We start from the raw sequence: 17,576 nt of genomic DNA, 5'->3' as shown, positions 1-17,576 counted from the left end.
TCATACTAATGGTCCCTTAAGCATTAAACCCCTCAGTGACGCCTCAAGAGTATTAACCGGCTAACGCCATAATGTACTTGTTTGCAAAGAAAGTATAATTAATTAATTTGCATAGTTCCAGTGAGTTCATTGCTTCTGAAGCCGCTTCAATTAGAGTTATATTAGTGGAGTTATGAGCAGTTGAAGTTCGATCATTTTGAAAGTCGGTTGGGGGAATCGGGCGTCAGGTGATCACCTACTGTAATTTCCGAAGAAAGCATAATAGATTAGGGTTAAACACACTAACCAAGGGACCAAGATCCGGTAATAAGACCCTTACCAAATTGAAGTTGCAATAATAAAAATTTATCCATTGTTAGGGAACAAGTAGGCTTCTGTTATATTGAAAGCAGTACATTAGGTGCATGCTGCATGCTTACTTCCTATAAGATTGCCTGTTGGCACGAAAAGATCGATCAACCGTCCTCATTCAACATTTGTTTGTTTCTCTGACAGACACTTGAGCACTTTTCCCTGTTTGGTTCGGAATCATCCCTAGGCTTCGATCTAGATTAATTAGGCTCACAATGTGGTCGAACAGGAAATATTTAAGGGATGTGGCTGTTTCAAGCAAGCGGGGCTTGAGACCTGATCGAATCTAGATGTTTACTGCAGCAAGCCCGAAATACGAGCGAGCGGATAAACACATACACGTCCAATCAACCATCAACGAAGATCCAGTGCTCGTCCATGTCCTGGTTTTGATGGATGCTAGAGCTACTAACATGCACCCACCGTGTTTGATTGGTCGTGCGACCTGGCAGCGAATCCTCAAGCTCTTAAGATGTACCTCTGGGCTGGAAATGCCAAGCCATGATTGCAGAGATATACTTTGGATTGCTGGCTGATATTGAAATCTTTGAGCGGCCTCCTTGCCTCCTTTTTCTTACTCTTCTTCCTTTGCCAAACAGATTGGGCATTTTTGTCATAACTCTGTTACTATCCAGCTCTGGTGTATAAATCTGAACGGTCCCTTCTTAGTTGTCTCTTTCACCTGCTATTCACCCCTCTACCTGTCTCTACAATCACCTGTGCGAAATATGTACTTGAAAACCGCTATTGCATGCCTGACCGGTCTAAGTACCGTGGTCAATGCTGATGTTAATGGAAAATTCAAGACTGGGAGATGCCCAGTTGGTTATGCCCAGATTACGTACCTTGTTACTGTGACAGAAAGCTCAACCTCGACTGTCAGTCCCTTTACGGCTGGACTGTCTACAGCCATCAGTCAGTCGACTATTTCTACTTGGGATGGTTCCTCGACAATCTCTTCGTCTCCGTCCATTTCTGAGGCAACGAAGACGGACTCTACTGGGGAGACCTCGGCCACTTCGCCATCTACCCCTGCAGAGAAGTCACTGAGTACGCCCACTACTATTTCCGATGCCATTGTCAATCCAACGGTCTCTATGGTTGAAGCGACTCCAACATCAGCGTCGTCTATTGAAAGTTCACAGACTTCTGTGGTTGACGTGTCTCAAAAATCGGCATCGTCTTCGCAAAGTTCAGAAACGCCTCTAGTCGGTGGCATCGTCAGCGGACAGGCTACTTCCTATGATGGTGGCGACGTGGATGGAACATGTATGTTTTCGACCGCCGACTACACCTTGCCAGCTGGGATATATGGTGCGGCTCTTTCCGTGGACAATTGGGACAGTGCAGCTTGGTGCGGTGCATGCCTCTCTGTTGTTGGACCAAGGGGTAACTCCATCAAAATCATGGTTAGTAGAGAAGTGTTTCTGTTCAGTTGATGTCTATTATCAGTTTGATTCTGACTGTTAGTCCCCAGATTGTCAACCAATGCCCCGGAACTTGTGGTTTGAACAATATTGATTTGCTCCCCAACGGCTTCCAACAATTGGCAGATCTCAAAGTCGGCCGAATTGACGTGAAGTGGGACATCGTGAAGTGCGACATCAGCAGTCCGCTATTCCTGAAAACAAAGACTGGGTCCTCGAAATACTGGTTTAGTATTCAAGTCGTCAACTCAAATGTCCCCGTTAAATCGCTAGAGGTTAGTACAGATGGTGGACAGACGTGGCAGTCTACGATCCGTAAAGACTACAACTTCTTCGAAAATCCTAACGGCTTCGGGACGGATTTTGTTGATGTCCGCATAACCAGTGTAATGGGTGAGACGATTATGGTGAACAATGTCAGCAGCGTGTCAGAGACCCGAACAGATGCTACCTCGAACTTTAATTGAATAGTAAGAGGTATATACGGCGCTCCTCCTCCTCTTCTTTTTTCTTTTTCTATTTTTTCCCCACTTTTCCCCCTTTCTCTGATGGGACGGTATTTTGGGTAGCAGGGTACATGGATCATAACTCGTTCCTCTGCCTGGTCTATTCTCTGCCCTCTTGTATAGGGTGTGGGGAATACACAAATGTACTCTTGTTGTTAGCATAGAGGACGCAGCGTTTCCCCGACCCCTTTTCTATGACTTCTCTTGATTCTCTTCTCTTTTACAAAGCTTCTTCATCTGTATTCTAGAGTGATCTGGGATGGGGGATTAATAAAATAAACTTTGAACTTTTCATGGAATGGTGACTCTACCTCAGCTCGTTTGCGAGCAATTAGCTCCGAGCCTACACTGCAACGCGGGCCAGAGGAGGTTAAGGCAATTTGCTTGACCAAGAAGAGACTTGGCTAAATTGAAGTCCAAGTTTGATCGCTGTCTGGCAAGCATACCGATGCAAAACTGACATTGTTGGTGGTGCCAAATGGGCAAACTGAATTCCCGGCTCTGTCTAGCGGCGGAGAGGATAGTCAACGAAGAGATCATTATTTGAAGACAGAAAGATTAAAACTGGATACACCCCGGACGCTCGGAGTTCTGCTTCTTGGACGTCCTGCTTCAGCTGATGCAAGTTTGGCAAGGTTGACAATATGGGATTCTCGCTGTTGAATCCGGCAATTCACAGAATACACCCATAGACGTATAATTCAGCCTCAAGGGACCTTTTAGGGTTCAGCCTGATCTAAAGGTTAAATTCATGAGGCCCTAAGGTACCTAGAACTACTGGGATCCCCACCGGACCATCTTTACCAACGAGGAAATTTTCCTCTAAGCTGTCGGAAGGCGGCATACACGTCAACATCACAAACAGGTTTGGTATTGGGCTAGGCGATTGGGCTTTGATGATCATCCTCATGGCTCGTACAGATTTAGTCTAATGCCTACACGTCTTTTCCCCGTTTAATTAAACGAGCACCCAGGGATTGCTGAAGAGAATGCAGGGAATGTCCTGCTTCTTGGTGGCAATCATCACAAACCCAGCGGTAATTAGCAGCATGGGTAGACATGTAACCCCCATCTCTTGCTCCAGTGCACTCATTACAACTATTAGTAAACAAATCCTAGATTATCCAGCCATGTATAAAGAGCCAACTTCCAATTTAGAATTAAGAAACTTTTGAAATCCGGTGAATTAACCTCAACACCTAAAAGTTTTAGCTACCAGGTTACAGGTATGGACGAGGATTCTCTTGTGTCCAATAATCAGATTCAATAACATGAAGTAGGAATGAAAGAAGATTGAACGCAGCTGTCTGCAAGCCCCAACCCCACATACCAATTAATGAACGCCCTTCCTAAATTGAGGCTGGATAAGGAAGAAAAAGAAATTCAAATCCACTGGTCTCCGCGGTGCATTTCCAATAGCCCCTTTGTCCCACTAGAAGACATCCTCCTCGCACCTGCATTAGTTGACTGCAATGATATACTCACCAGTTGTCAACTGAGCATTCGTTCCAGTGAATGGCTCGGTCCCAGCAGCGATGCCGCTCACATATTGGCTGGAGGGCAAGCCCTGGCTCTGAATCAAGTACTTGAAGAAGTCGAGAATGTCGGCATTGAATGAAGTCTGCTCGCTGTGAGCGACGAAGCTGAAGACAGTCGAAGCCCCATTCGGGCCTTTGAAGAGGTCCCATGGAGTTCCAGCAATTGTGACTGTAGCGACTGGTGAACCCGTGCTGCTTATTGGGCCAGCACCGCCAATAGCAGCAAGCCAGATCATGATCTCATATGCCGTAGAGCCCCCGGGAGAATAGCTGGTGAATATATCATAAGCAACATCGGCAACAATATTAGAACCAGTGTAACTGTAAACGCAGAGTGCCATCAGCCTGTATTCCTGCACGACGTGGGCTCGGACGCAAACATAGCAAGACTTGAACAGAGATGAATTCACTTACCTCCATTTCCAGATAGTCGGTATACTCGAAATGGAACTAAGTTGCCTTGCACCAAAAGTGTAACCCGCATTGGCGTAAGACTTTACGCTGCTTGGACCTCCTTGCCAGTTCCAGGACGTGTGCCACGATATCACACCTTCACCCTGGTAGTCCAAGCCGGTGCACTGCCACCCAGATGTAGCGCTCTGCTCACCCCAGAGGTTCTGGTAAATAGTATAGGCTCCGGCGGAGACCGAGTCCCACTGTCCGCAAAGGTCCCGTTTAGATAGTGCTGAACCACTGACTGCAGAACCCAAGACTCCAAGGAACACTGGAATAGGCAGAGAGAATCTCATTATGCTTGCACAGTCTAAGAGAGATAGTGGATGGTATGTTGGCAAAGAAATCAAAAGATGTGATGCTGGAGTATGATGGATTTGCTGGTGACCAATTTCCGCTGTGTCCAAACCAAGTCATCGAGCAGGCTCTCACCAGCATTATATCCCTGTCTATCCTATGGATAGTTTGACAAATTATGCTATACTACGGGAAACTACCGGTGGCTGAGAAATTTTACCAATAAGAAAACCAGGCTTGGACCCTCTCACAAACTGGCGTACATACATGGCCCCTTCGCACCCAGATCACGCGCGCCCTCCTTCCACACCCTGCAGTTCGAAGATGAGTGCATCATTCCTCAGAACAGCGATTCTTTACCTAAACCAGCTAGTGCGTTAATTTATTTAAGAAAAAAAGCGTCTCCAATTACGCTAAGGCCTACAACAACAAGCATGGAGAACTTAACTCCGAACAAAGGTAGGCCTTTCGGCAGACATGCCAGTCTATCAACAAATTGCAACTACAAGCTAGTTTCAAACTAATATACGAGTGCCACTCGGGCCATTCTCTACGCTGAGAAAAAAAGAACAGCTCGGAGAAAATACTTCGTTTGGCCGACAGAATGGAGCTTTGGGACTGAAGGCCGAGGCGCCACCTAATCAACCGCATACTGGCAAGTTCATACTCCTTCCCACTTGTAATTCGGGTGTCTCTATCTCAGACTCCTTCATCTTAACCCTCCACAAGAAGACCACCGGAGTGATTTGCCATGGTTTTGATTTGTTGGGCGCTTTATATAGTTACCCGGTGTCACCGATTGGGAAGGGTCTATTGAACGTGGCCAGATCTACGATGGTTATGATGCGAAGTAGATACATTAATTGCTGGCATACACCAGGAAATGGAGTCTAGAGGTTGCCGCACATGCCCCCTTTTCGAATATTGGGTTATTTCATGGTGAGATGTGCCTAAATTACATTCGAAAGGTGTTTCAGTTTCAGCCATTGCATAAAGCCCCGCCGCACTTGAAACCTTATTTTCGACAGCCCGAACACATGCAAAAGAGGAAAGGAGACAAGCAGCGATCTTCCCCTGAACTGGATCGAACCGGTGGGGAAGGACAACCAGAAGTGACCTTGCACACTCTCCATCCACCAGAGCAGAAACAGCCTGCGGGATTTACCTGTTTATGGTCTAGCTGCAATATTACGGACAAAAATGTACTACCAAGGTGAAGATTTCATGAAAACAGTTTGTACCCCCTTTACTCCGCTTACTAAATTCATATCATATGGACTCTGTGCTCTTGTTATGTTGTGCTTTGGTGCTTATCTGTGCCTAGGCCTGGGGCTAATAGCCTAAAAACAAAGTTTAACCACTAACCAACCCTTCCACCTAGTTTCCAGGGTCGCCTGTAGGGCGACCCCGCCACCTCAATGTAAGGAGCCACCTCAACGTTAGATTTTTTGATGAGACAACATTTAAAGCTTCATTATATCCCTAAACCATAAAAAATATGTATTTCCTATAGATAAAAGGAACTCTAGGATCTAATCTGTCTTCCTAGATAGTTGTGAATGCTTAATAATTATTCCGCGATTAATTGTATGATTAATTAATTCTATTATCACTGTGTGCTATATCTTCTATAGCCTTAATCTCTCCTTTATATCATCATGACCTTTCTTTAGCTTCTTTATCTGTAATAGGCCTGAGCTAGATACAGTGCCTCCTACCTATAGCTAATATTTTAAGGCCCTGGATTACTGTTTACAGGCCTTCTATGCTATAGCTAAGGCATAGATCTCCTTAGAAAGAGCAGTAATAAGATGAGCCTGCATAATAGCACCATTAACTAATAGCCTTATATTATGCATTTAATTGCAGCCTTCTAGGTGAGGGATTCAATTACTAACTATTTTAAATTAAGATACTGTCTTTAGTATGCTTCCCTAGGTCTAGGTAGTCTCATTGCTTCTCTCTGAAGGTGGTGTACACAGTTGATATTCTGGTAGGTTTATGATCATAATATCTAGATTCCATGGAACTATCCTAGTAAGCTAGAAGCTAGCTAAGATAGTAGATTTCTTAAATATTCAGTATCATATCTCTGAGAGAGTATATAAGAATTTAATCTTAGTAAACTTCCTACATCTAGATTAGGTGGCATCCGCGATAGCTTCACTATGCCAGTATTTAAAGACGTTAAACACAGCAACATTAAGAGGCTAAAGAATATAGCTTATATATAGAATTAAGAAGAATAGAATGATATGATTTTACTTATAGAATTTAATAAATTTATATATGAGATGGGAGCCATATCCATTATAGATAAGTAGTTAATAGATACCCTTCTTAGATTTCACTGTAGCAGCATGGAATTACTGAATCCACTGATATACTAGCTTATCATTAATATATCTAGTCTTAGAGATACTAATAAAGCTTCCTTTCTTAATATAATTGAACCATCCCTCCATGATCACCCTTCCTGTCATGATAATTAATAGAGAGATTGTTTACCTCTAGTAGAGATAGCCTCTACTAAGGTTACATACTTAGTATTAGTATTACTTAGTATAAATAGCTTCTTTATTAATTCCCTAGTAATAATCTATTAATCTTTTCTAATACTAATTCAGAAGCCTATCTTATTAAAATTCTATATGTCTTTAATGGTAATTCCCTTCTCTTAGATGACATGCCTTAGATAATCATACCATTCTTATATAACCTCAGGCTTATGAGCCTGCTAGTAATTTAGTTCTATAGCCCTTATCTTCCTTCTTCAGTATTCTGGATTGCGATCAAGCCATTATTTAAGCCATCTTATATCAACTTTCGGCGGAGGGGTCTTGGAATCAGTATAATCTGTGCGTAAGATCTCATTAACTGATTTAATGATCTGCTTCAGCCATGGAGGGATAATCATCTCATCTAATATATTAATATATGTCTTAAGACCAAGCTCCTGGGTATCTTAAGCTTCTAATTTAAAGGCATTTATTAGCTTCAAGATTAATATCCTTTCTCTGCATTTAGATCAGGACTATGATTGAATGTCATACTTTGGCTGGTCCCACAACTCACGTCCAAGGACAACCAGGCTTTTAGTAAACTGCATATTGGGACGAGGCCTTCGTCTAGTTATTGCGCGGCGTGCCCCAGTGCCAACCAAATATCTGGATCTCGAATGTCCATCTAGGGGTTTGGGTGGCCCAAAATCATCTTGTTCAGGACTGTCTGGCCCTTTAACACACTGTAGATGAGGGGTGTGCAGCTAAGATAATCCAGCTAGGATAGGTTAAGCCTGTCATGAGCAAGTAAGAGAGAAAAGGAAATGAGTGTTAGGGAATGGGTATAAATAGCCTCTTTGTTAGTTTTGGTTATCCATAAATGGATGGAGAAACTCTGTTCAGTGGGAGAACTTCAGAAAGGACATTACAGTTATGGATATCTAACCTGCTAATATACTGGGCTCAGACTGAATAAGCATGCTGCCTTTGCGAAGAAAGAGAGGGATAACTCAACTTCGTAGGGTCTTTGGGTCCTTGCTGAAGCGAATGTCTCGATAATGCGGAAGATGATATCTCTAAGCGGCAGTTCCGGGATTGTAGCGTCAAAGGCAATGATTTTCGGCGTCAATGTTTCGACAAATGACTCCCCGTTTTTCGTGGCTCATCTGAACTCCCTTCCACGGCCTACAGGCGTTAAAACTCCCCGTGCGCTTTGGTGTCGTGGCGTTCTTACTCTTGAACCAGGCGCAATTTGTTATTGGACCTGAGATCCTTCGGGTATAGGAGAGTGTTTTTGTGTATTCTAGTCTCAGAGTACTTAATTCTGTCAAGCGTACGTAATTTCTCCTGAGGGATAATGGATAATCTTCTCCTTCGACATCTTTGTCCGAGGTAGGAGAGTCGTGCCTCTCGCGTTCATATTCTGCGTCGGCCCGGTAATCGTCATCATTGTCGCTCTCGTCGAATCCGTCTTTGTCACTCCCATTGTCACCGACACCAGCTAAAGCACTGTCGTTTCTGTGGATCTTCACAGTGTGCTGCGCAACTGGCGACGCTGCGAGGCGCTTGCGACTAGGCATTGCAGGTCAATCTGAATGTCACTGCAGAATTACAGGTCAGTAGTACTTGGGCCAGGAAAAGTCCGTCTGGAGAGTCAGCAGCGGATGTTCCTTGTTAGCTACCAGGCTAGTCTACCTTGCATTCCGCATTATCAAGGCTGGGTACCACAGGAATATATCTACTAGGGGGTCCCACTTGCCTTTCCTGGGCAGATAGCGAGATTTCGAGGCTTAGATTGGCTAGGCTATACTACACCGAAAAGGATATAGTGGAGGTGGAATTTTCTCTAGCAAATCCAAAGCCCGGGAGTTCAAAGATGCCGTGACCTTTAATTGCGTTGACATGCTAGGGAAGTTCTACGTCCGATCCATATTCCTGCTTCTACCAACTAGGTCTTACGCGCTCACAGCTAGTATACAGATGTAGCCAACCACTCGCACCTGGAAATGGTGGAAATGACGCCCGATCATCCTAGCACGGTATAGACGGCCCGCTCGAACTCAGCCAGAAGATCAACAGCCCTTTGGTCGCCAGTGGGTAGAAGCTGGGACAAGTACACACCAGCAATGCCTTTCTTCATGTCGATCCACTATCCAGATGTCAGTGACAAGTCCATAGAATGGGATACAGAAAGTCGATGCTAACGCTTACCCAGTAGCAATTGGGGAGTCCGGACCAGGACAGCGAGTACTGGCTGCGGCCACCGGGCACGTCGATCATGTTAAGCAGACCGCTAAGCCCGTAGTCGACAGGGACATTGCTAGAAACGGCGTTATAAATTGCGTTACGATTTGCCAAAATGTGATCCTCTTGGTTATCCAAGCCCTTGCGGCTCTCGAGGTGTGGCTTGAACATCTGCTGCAGAGTCTCGGGTCGGAGCAGTCTTCCCTGCAACACCCCGAGGTAGATCTTGAGGAGATCAGGCACAGTTGTGTAGATCCCGCCACCTCCAATATCGTCTATGACAGGATCGGGCATCCAGAAGTCAGTGACCTCTCTGAGTCGGTGATGATCTCGTTCCCACAGCTTCACCTTTCGGGTGCGGAGGTCCTCTCTCTCATTCAGATGGAAAGTAATGTCCCTGGCACCAACAGGTTCAAACATGTTTTCCTCCATATATGCACCTAGTTTGAGGCCCGTCACATGCTCGACCTTATTGTTGTCCTATTAGCCAAGTTTCACAGTGGACTTTCCAACGTTCTCCGTAGGGCTGGCTCACCATCAACCCAGCCCACTCAAGTCCAGGACCATACAGCCATTGTTCTCCAGGCTCGAATACCAGAAATGTATGGAAGGACTCCCGCTGTTTTAGTTAGTTGAATGCGCGCCAAGTCTCGACGGTGAACGGACATACGATTGTCTGCAGGAACAGAGGTCGCTCGCCTTCCAGCTCTTGGTAGCGCATCGAAAGCGGATGCATAAAAGTATAGGCCATGCCAGATGAGTGGGTTAAGAGAAGCCTTGCAAAGACTTAGTGATGAGGGATGTGTACAACATAATTGATTTTAAGTGCAACGTACCGAAGAGTAAGAGGCCTTTTTGCTGGTCGGAATTGGGGTTCGTTCTTCTCACTGAATCCAGTCAAAATCTTGGGATCTTTCCACTCAGGCAGGATGGCAGAGATGTCTGCGTCCAATTCCAGTAGCCCCTTTTCGACGCATTGCATGACCGCGATGCTTGTGATGAATTTGGTTGCGGACGCAATCCAGTGCACATCATCAGCTCTGCAAGCTTCCCCTTGGTCACCACCGAAACACTTTGCGTAGTGTAGGGTTCCTGAGAATTGTTAGGGATATGGTGGTCAAATGTCTCTGTTCTTCTAGGTAATTACCATCTCGATCCACGGCACCAAGGGTGATGCGAGGTAGGGGTTGTCCATCCTTACAGAGGAAGGATTGGACAACTTCGTCAATGAACTCCATTGCTACGAGACAGCCGTATAAGTTGCAAATTGTTTGCACTGAGAGCATAGAGTTCGATTTTCAAGAGGGGCATCGTGCTTAAATCGTCGAATGCCTTACCAGTTTGTGACTTCAGTGCCCATTTGACTCTTAGAGTAATGATATTCAATCCTCTGCTGGCTTTCAATGGTGAAGCAAACTGGAGTGATGCTGTGCCTGTTCTTTCCAGTGATACCATTTTCTGCAATTCAATACATAAGCCAGAGCTCGCAAAACGGCTGAAAGAGGCAAAGACGTCAATTAGTCCGTGAGCTGCCTAGATCAGGAGTACGCAGCTTTTTTCCTTTTTCGAAAACTTTGCGAAGTAGCAGCTGCCGTCACCAGTATTATGAACATCGTTGAAAGCAAACACGCCGAATCAAGCCAGGTGGGGTTGAATGGACCCTCGCAATCTGTCCTAAAATGGAAAATATATGGTGGGGAGCTTTCACAGTGCACGAATACGATGCGGACAAAGATCAAGGTTCTATGGGTACCCACTAACCTACATCCACTTATATGGCGGATGCTATTGCCATATTTCCCGAGTCTCGATCGTCAATGTTTAACGTCATACCTTGATAAAACATATTTATCTTCCATCTACCTTTCGAAGAGGTGGCCAAACTAGGCTTTTTCCCTGACCGTGAACAAAAACAACCCTGATTGAAAATGATCGACCGCGAGAAACCGGTCCAGGACTGCTTGCGGCATCTCATGCCGAGCCTCTCAATATATACTGAAGGCAGGCACTATCAGGATTGTCTCGAGCTATATAATCATGCGCTGAGCAAGCAATCACTGGTCTGCGCCCGGCCGCGGACAGAACAAGAGGTCTCACATCTGGTTCAATTATGTACCGAAGAATCCATTCCCTTTGCTGTACGCTCAGGTGGTCATGACTTCTTCGGTCGCTCGCTGGTTCACAAGGGCATTCTCATCGACATGCGCGCAATGGACTCGGTCGGAGTCGAGCCGGACCAAGCCAGCGCGCGCGTTGGTGGCGGGGTGATTGCTGGCCCCCTGCAGGAAACACTCAATTCTCAAGGCTTATTCACCCCTACTGGACAGGCAAAATCCGTGGGTTATGTCTCGTGGGCCTGTGGTGGAGGGTATGGCTTCTATGTTGGGACGTACGGGTTTGGGGTCGATCAGATCCTCGGGGCTCGAGTGGTTCTGGCCGGGGGGCACGTTGTTGATACCGACGAAGATCCAGAATTACTGTGGGCACTCCGCGGGGCCGGGGCCGGCATATTTGGCATTGTCACGGAGCTTCGCGTGAAGGTGTACCCAGTGCCTAAACTATATGCTGGCTTCCTAGCCTTCCCCCTGGCCGAGGCCGCAACAGTCCTGGACAGGATTGAAAAGCTCTTAGAAGATGATTTCCCCGATGAATTTAGCGGAGATGCCATTGCCGTGAATCCTGAAATGGCACCGATGCCGGTAACCGAGCCGTGTTTTGTTTTGTTTTGGTGTTGGACTTCGATCAGCGGAGACATTGCGCCTGCGAAAGGTTTTCTTGAGCAGATGATGCAGGCCGGTAGGGTTCTGGGAAACACGGTCACGGAGAGTAAGTTCCAGGCTTCTATTATGCAATACATAATGTCCAGCTAATTTGATCTGGTATTTAGCTACACCAGCCGCCTACGGCTTGGGTGACTCATCTTCAGGAATCTTCTTTCGCAGTCGAAACGTTGACCGGATACATCAGAAGGTTGGTGCCATCCTCGCACTGCACCCTCCACCGCATCCGCTGTCTGCTGTCATCTTTCACAATAACCACGGCAAGGGGGTTCGACATGAAGTCTCAGATAATGTCGGGGCGGCCTTTCCGAATCGGCACCAACATGTCATTCTCGGGCTCCATGGTGGCACTAAACCAGGTCAGGTCGATGCACAGGAGCTTGCAGATGCAACCAGATGGGTTACAGAATTAGAGGAGGCGATTGATCAGACCGGTCTCTCGTTGCAAGGAGGGTTCCCTGCATTTTGGCCGCCAGATCAGGTGGATGTAGAAGGTTTCTTTGGGGGGCAGGGGGCCACAAGACTGCAGCGATTGAAGGCGCGGCTGGACCCGAATGATCTATTTCACCATGCGCTGCCCGGTCTCAAAGCAGGCTGAATAGAATTGAATATAGTACTCTTTTATTGTAGAAAATCCGCCATTGATACGGGTATAGTGGCTCTATCTTGTGGATGATTAGTTAATCTACACGTGATGTGGCAATCCCTTCGTTCCGCCTTCTCCAACAGCCAGTTTCAAATCTGGCCCAGTTTCTGGTCTGCATGCCACTATTGAATGCAAAGAACAGTAGAGAAAGTCAACAGTCAACCTGGCCAGACATGTCCTTCCGCGGCTTACGTTTCAAGCAAGTGATAGTTAGCTCGTCCTCACACGCAAGCACGCAGCAGGAGCACGAATCCCCAGTGGGCCCACGGCGGAACAAAAGCAAATTTGGCTGTCGAGAATGCAAGGCAAAGCGAGTCAAATGCGACGAGGCCTATCCGACATGCAAGCGGTGCAAGCGTCAAGGACTTGTCTGTTCATCAGCCCCAAGATTAACACAGTGGCAAGTTGAGACACCATGGCTCTCACTGCAACCTAACACGCTCGTTAATCGAAGACTACTACAATATTGGCTGGAGAAAGTCAGCCAAATATTGGTCATAGACCCTGAAAATAATCCATTTTCATTTCTTACTTTGGAATACATTGCCCAATCATCCGCTCTCCTCCATGCTATCCAGTCGGTCAGCGCCAGCCACGAGCAGTATTTCCCGGCCACCACCCCCATTATCGCCCTTGAGGAACGTGGCAAAGCCATAGCGTGCCTTCGAAGAGAGATGAGCCATAGCCAATACAGGCCTACCGCACACTTTCTGGCTATTATGTTACTGGCTCTGGTGCAAAGTGCTGATCTTGACAGGAAAGATTATGGCAAGCAGCATTTATTTGGTGCCCGCGCCTTGATCAACAGTATGCTCCAGGACACATCTATGTCGACGACTAATGACCCTGCGGTTCGGCTCTGCCTGGGAGTGTATCTTTACTGGGACATGTGTACTTCGTTCCTGGTAGACCCATGTGAGCCACAGGGGCTCAACTTATTTAACATGTCCAATGCAGTGCACAGGATGGGAGACTGGCATCATCCAATGTACGGAACATGTAGCGGACTACTCCTTATCATAGCAAATGTCGGACGGTACTGCCGACAGATCCTTGACGCGCCACAGAAGCGCAACCTCATGCATGAAGCCGTGTTGGAGGCCCAACTTACTACCTGGAAGCCAGTCCCCCCAAATCCCGGCCTGGGCCACCTATACGAAGCATTTCGCAACCACGGGCTGACTTTCCTTTATCGAGCCCGTGCGCATGCACAGAGTAGTTGTCTCGGGGATCCAGATTCGTCTGAAGCGCAAGAGCACTTGATTCAACAATACGCCGAAGAAACAGTCCGCCATCTGATGCAAATCCCTGCAACCTCATACTACCTTAATTTCCAATCTCTCCCTCTTCTCACAGCTGGGTCCGAATTGACGGAATCGAATCACTTTCTACGCGATCAAGTGCGTGACAGGCTTCGAGCCATCTACTCTTTGAATCGGCTTCCTGCAAATGTGCTGGCCCTTCAACTCCTTGAAGAACTCTGGGATGCTCGAGACAGTGGTCATCCATCATTCTGGCTACGACACACGCTACAGAAGGATTGGCGGTTACTTCTAGGATGAGGCTTTATTTTGCCAAAAATGCTACTAGTTCTTCGGATGTACAAGCTCTACTGTACGGTTTGGAACCGGATTATGAGTGCCGTGACATGGAACAGAGTATGGCTCATCATCGAGATCCCAACATCCCACGCCACCCTTTAACGCTACTGGACTAGCCGCATCGAAATTATAGCTCTCGACGAGGAAATCCTAGTGCTTCTCTATTCCGCATCATGCCCTAACTTTGCTCTGATATCTGCGCACAACATCAATTGCAGGGACGTGTCTGCGATATCTTAAGGACGGGAATCGCCCAGGCCATAAAAGATACCTCATGAAGCAATCCGGCCTGCAATAGCCCGCCATAATGCGCAGCGAATTCCGCAGCCCCCTTCCCTGTGACCATAGCGGATGCACCCCACTTCATTATGCCGCAGAAGCCGGTCTTATTAGAGTTAAATGCTGCTTAATGAGCAAGTTTAATATCAAGTTAAACACAATAGATAACTGGACGGCCATACCCCTTCACAGAGCAGCCAAATGCAGACACCTCTTATAGTTAATCAGTTACTATACATAGACGCAGTGCAAGTTAACCTAAAAGACAAGTTCATCCACATTTCGCTACTATATGCTGGCATCCTACTAAAGACACAGGGGAGTAGTCTGACAAGTATTACTAAGGGAAGTTAATATGAGTGTGACAGGTTTGAGCAGATCAACTCCTCTACGCCATACTACAGGAGACAGAGACCTTGTATTAACAGAACTACTCCTCAACTGCCCAGAGCTTGATCCTAGCAAAACTAATCGATGCGGCTGGATGGCCCTCTAGCTAGCAGCAGAGGCAGATGATGTGGTAATGATTGCAGCATTTTGCCATGACTTACAGTTACAGATAATAACAGTAGATGATCAGTGTGGACAGGGGCCCATACATATTGCGAGGTATTGCAAGCATCAAAGGCCACACTAATGCTGTCTAACTCCTTCAAGCCAACAGGCTATGGACTTCTTCTTCTATTATTTAACATACTTTTCAGGCAGCGAGGTCCCGCAATGAGGCAGGGAGCGAGGCGTCGGTTTTTCCCCCCTAATAAAAAAAAAAAAAAAAAAAGAAAGAAAGAAAGGCATGACGCTACTGATTAATTATCATGAATAGTTAACTATCTCAACACTCGATTATAAATCCAATGCCGCTTGCGGATGGACGTTGCAGGTGGGATGCCGCGGTGGGATATTCCGGCAGGTTTGGATTGGTCGTCCTCCCCCCTGATATTCACGCTATGTTTGCTCAACAACGAAGTTTAACCGATAGCTGAATAGTCTAATAAGCTCCAAGCCCCTCCCAGTGGGTCCCTACCACCCCTACTCGCGCCCTATAAACTCTAGAAGCAAAGGACCATAGTTGATCAGACGTAATGGCCGTTTGAAGAGAGATTCGATGACAAATCAGGTTCATTAACTACCCTTTGGCAACTTGGGCAAATAAGTACTGGTCTCAATCGTACAGTCCAGGGAGGTCTTCTTCCTTTGTACGGCGTACCGACCCACATCACTCCAAAAAGACTTCTATCTCGTCGTTATCGTCACCAAAAGGCACTCTTCCATCCAGCCCTACCTTGAACCAGCGTCAACAAAGTCCATTCTCCTGAAAACGATTGAGGAAATGAAAGCTGTCAGACTCACCACTGTCGGCGAGGAGACGCGCCTGGAGATGCGTGACGAACCCCTACCGAATCCAGGTCGCCATGAGGTGTTGGTTCGGGTACATGCTGCTTCGCTGAACTTTCGCGATCACGCAGTGCTAAACCATCCATACGGCGCGGCTATGAAGAAAGATGTCATTCCTTTGTCAGATGGCGCCGGTGAAGTCATCAGCACTGGGGACGGTGTTTCACGGATCAAAGTTGGCGATCGAGTCGTCGCCAACTGCTTCTTGCACTGGATCGGCGGCCCGTTTCTTCCGGAATACAACGCGGGCAGCGTCGGATTCAGCGTAGACGGTATGCTGGCCGAATATGTGGTGCTGCCCGAAACCGCACTCGTCCATCTGCCCGCCTCCATGTCCTACATTGAGGCTGCCTCGCTGCCTTGCGCGGCCGGTGCCGCCTGGTCGTCGCTCAACCTTGCTACACCCCTCCAGCCGGGCCAGACGGTGCTGGTTCAGGGCACCGGTGGCGTTGCACTGTTTGCGCTTCAGATTGCGCAAATGTTCGGAGCTCGGGTCTTGGCAATCACGTCGTCCGACGAGAAGGCCGCAAAGCTCAAGGAGTTAGGCGCGGAGTCTGTCGTGAACTACAATACTTGCCCTGACTGGGATCGCGAGATCCTCGCTCTTACCGACGGCCAGGGTGTCGACAAGGTGATAGATATCGCGGGGGAAAAGACTATTGTCAAGTCTGCAGCATCGGCCAGAATCCGTGGCGAGATAGCCTTGGTCGGATCAGCAAGCGGCTTTGGCGGCGGCCTGTCGCCGGTCGACATCCTTTACCGGTCTCTCATCATCGGCTCCTCCACCATTGGCCCCCGGACGAATCTCGAGACCCTGCTCAAGGCGATGACGATGCATGGAGTACGACCGGTGATCGATCGGGTCTATCCCTTTGCTGAGTATCGGGAGGCGTACCAGCGGATTCAGAGTGGAGGACACATCGGCAAGGTTGTCATCGACGTTGCGCACTAGGCGGTCGACTGCGGATCAGACGGTATGCTCCGGGGAGAGCATTTTCCGCGTTTTCAGTTGTATGAAGGGAAAGGTCTACATAAGAAACTCCCTCATTTGTGCGGCCCCCCTAGTTAGCAAATCTACGAGTTGGCGTAATGTAATGGTTTGCACAACCCTATTTGAAGTGAAGGAAGATACAACAGATGGTATGAGAAGAATGGTACAGAGTGTTATGATGGCCATTGCCCCATCCTTGATCTGTCCATTGTGTGTTTCTGCAGGGAGACTCTATCAGTCTAGTTCACAGTTTGAATAAACAGTTTAAATAGGTTCAATAGGAGACATACAAGCCCATACATCAGTGTTGCTTAATAAGGTAAGAACATCTGGCTCCTACCCTGCACGTGTGGCTCGGGCGTGTTGGTCCAGCATGATGTCCACAACTTCTTGGACAAGCGCGCTAACTTGAGAAATCATAAAGTAAACACCGCTTATACGGTCAAGCTCGATCAGACCTGCGTGAATTTGCAGTAGCCAGTGACGAGTCCTGGAAGGGTCATTAAGTCAGCTCATCTAGATCTAACATCCGGGTGTCTCCCCACTGTACATAGCTTATACATTCAC

General features: G+C 47.1%; 7 protein-coding genes across 7 annotated transcripts; 4 read left to right on the top strand and 3 right to left on the bottom strand.

Annotated features, from left to right (window-relative positions):
* Positions 1–1,079: 1,079 nt before the first annotated feature.
* On the top strand, positions 1,080–2,245 carry Aud_005348 (uncharacterized protein; the record flags this gene model as incomplete). Its single annotated transcript, XM_043290277.1, has 2 exons — positions 1,080–1,760; positions 1,829–2,245. The coding sequence occupies 2 exons, from the start codon at positions 1,080–1,082 to the stop codon at positions 2,243–2,245; spliced, it is 1,098 nt and encodes a 365-aa protein (XP_043146212.1).
* A 1,498-nt stretch (positions 2,246–3,743) lies between these two features.
* Aud_005347 (uncharacterized protein) lies at positions 3,744–4,571 on the bottom strand (the record flags this gene model as incomplete). Its single annotated transcript, XM_043290276.1, has 2 exons — positions 3,744–4,143; positions 4,237–4,571. The coding sequence occupies 2 exons, from the start codon at positions 4,569–4,571 to the stop codon at positions 3,744–3,746; spliced, it is 735 nt and encodes a 244-aa protein (XP_043146211.1).
* A 3,820-nt stretch (positions 4,572–8,391) lies between these two features.
* Positions 8,392–8,653, bottom strand: Aud_005346 (uncharacterized protein; the record flags this gene model as incomplete). Its single annotated transcript, XM_043290275.1, is given in 2 exon segments — positions 8,392–8,397; positions 8,411–8,653. The coding sequence occupies 2 exon segments, from the start codon at positions 8,651–8,653 to the stop codon at positions 8,392–8,394; spliced, it is 249 nt and encodes an 82-aa protein (XP_043146210.1).
* Positions 8,654–9,099: 446 nt separating this feature from the next.
* Aud_005345 (serine hydrolase domain-containing protein) lies at positions 9,100–10,555 on the bottom strand (the record flags this gene model as incomplete). Its single annotated transcript, XM_043290274.1, has 6 exons — positions 9,100–9,222; positions 9,285–9,797; positions 9,853–9,936; positions 9,988–10,093; positions 10,154–10,409; positions 10,465–10,555. The coding sequence occupies 6 exons, from the start codon at positions 10,553–10,555 to the stop codon at positions 9,100–9,102; spliced, it is 1,173 nt and encodes a 390-aa protein (XP_043146209.1).
* Positions 10,556–11,245: 690 nt separating this feature from the next.
* Aud_005344 (FAD-binding oxidoreductase) lies at positions 11,246–12,695 on the top strand (the record flags this gene model as incomplete). The annotated part of the gene is made up of 2 exons (XM_043290273.1): positions 11,246–12,143; positions 12,205–12,695. The coding sequence occupies 2 exons, from the start codon at positions 11,246–11,248 to the stop codon at positions 12,693–12,695; spliced, it is 1,389 nt and encodes a 462-aa protein (XP_043146208.1).
* Positions 12,696–12,916: 221 nt separating this feature from the next.
* Aud_005343 (Zn(II)2Cys6 transcription factor) lies at positions 12,917–14,305 on the top strand (the record flags this gene model as incomplete). Its single annotated transcript, XM_043290272.1, has 1 exon — positions 12,917–14,305. One exon carries the CDS (start codon positions 12,917–12,919, stop codon positions 14,303–14,305), a length of 1,389 nt encoding a protein of 462 aa, XP_043146207.1.
* A 1,648-nt stretch (positions 14,306–15,953) lies between these two features.
* Aud_005342 (zinc-dependent alcohol dehydrogenase family protein) lies at positions 15,954–16,970 on the top strand (the record flags this gene model as incomplete). Its single annotated transcript, XM_043290271.1, has 1 exon — positions 15,954–16,970. The coding sequence occupies one exon, from the start codon at positions 15,954–15,956 to the stop codon at positions 16,968–16,970; it is 1,017 nt and encodes a 338-aa protein (XP_043146206.1).
* Positions 16,971–17,576: the final 606 nt, after the last annotated feature.

This window comes from Aspergillus udagawae, assembly GCF_001078395.1.
Source record: "Aspergillus udagawae IFM 46973 DNA, scaffold_3, whole genome shotgun sequence".
In the NCBI taxonomy this organism is placed as follows: domain Eukaryota; kingdom Fungi; phylum Ascomycota; class Eurotiomycetes; order Eurotiales; family Aspergillaceae; genus Aspergillus; species Aspergillus udagawae.
The sequence above is the reverse complement of the archived record's forward strand: the minus strand, read 5'-3'. Positions and strand labels throughout refer to the sequence as shown.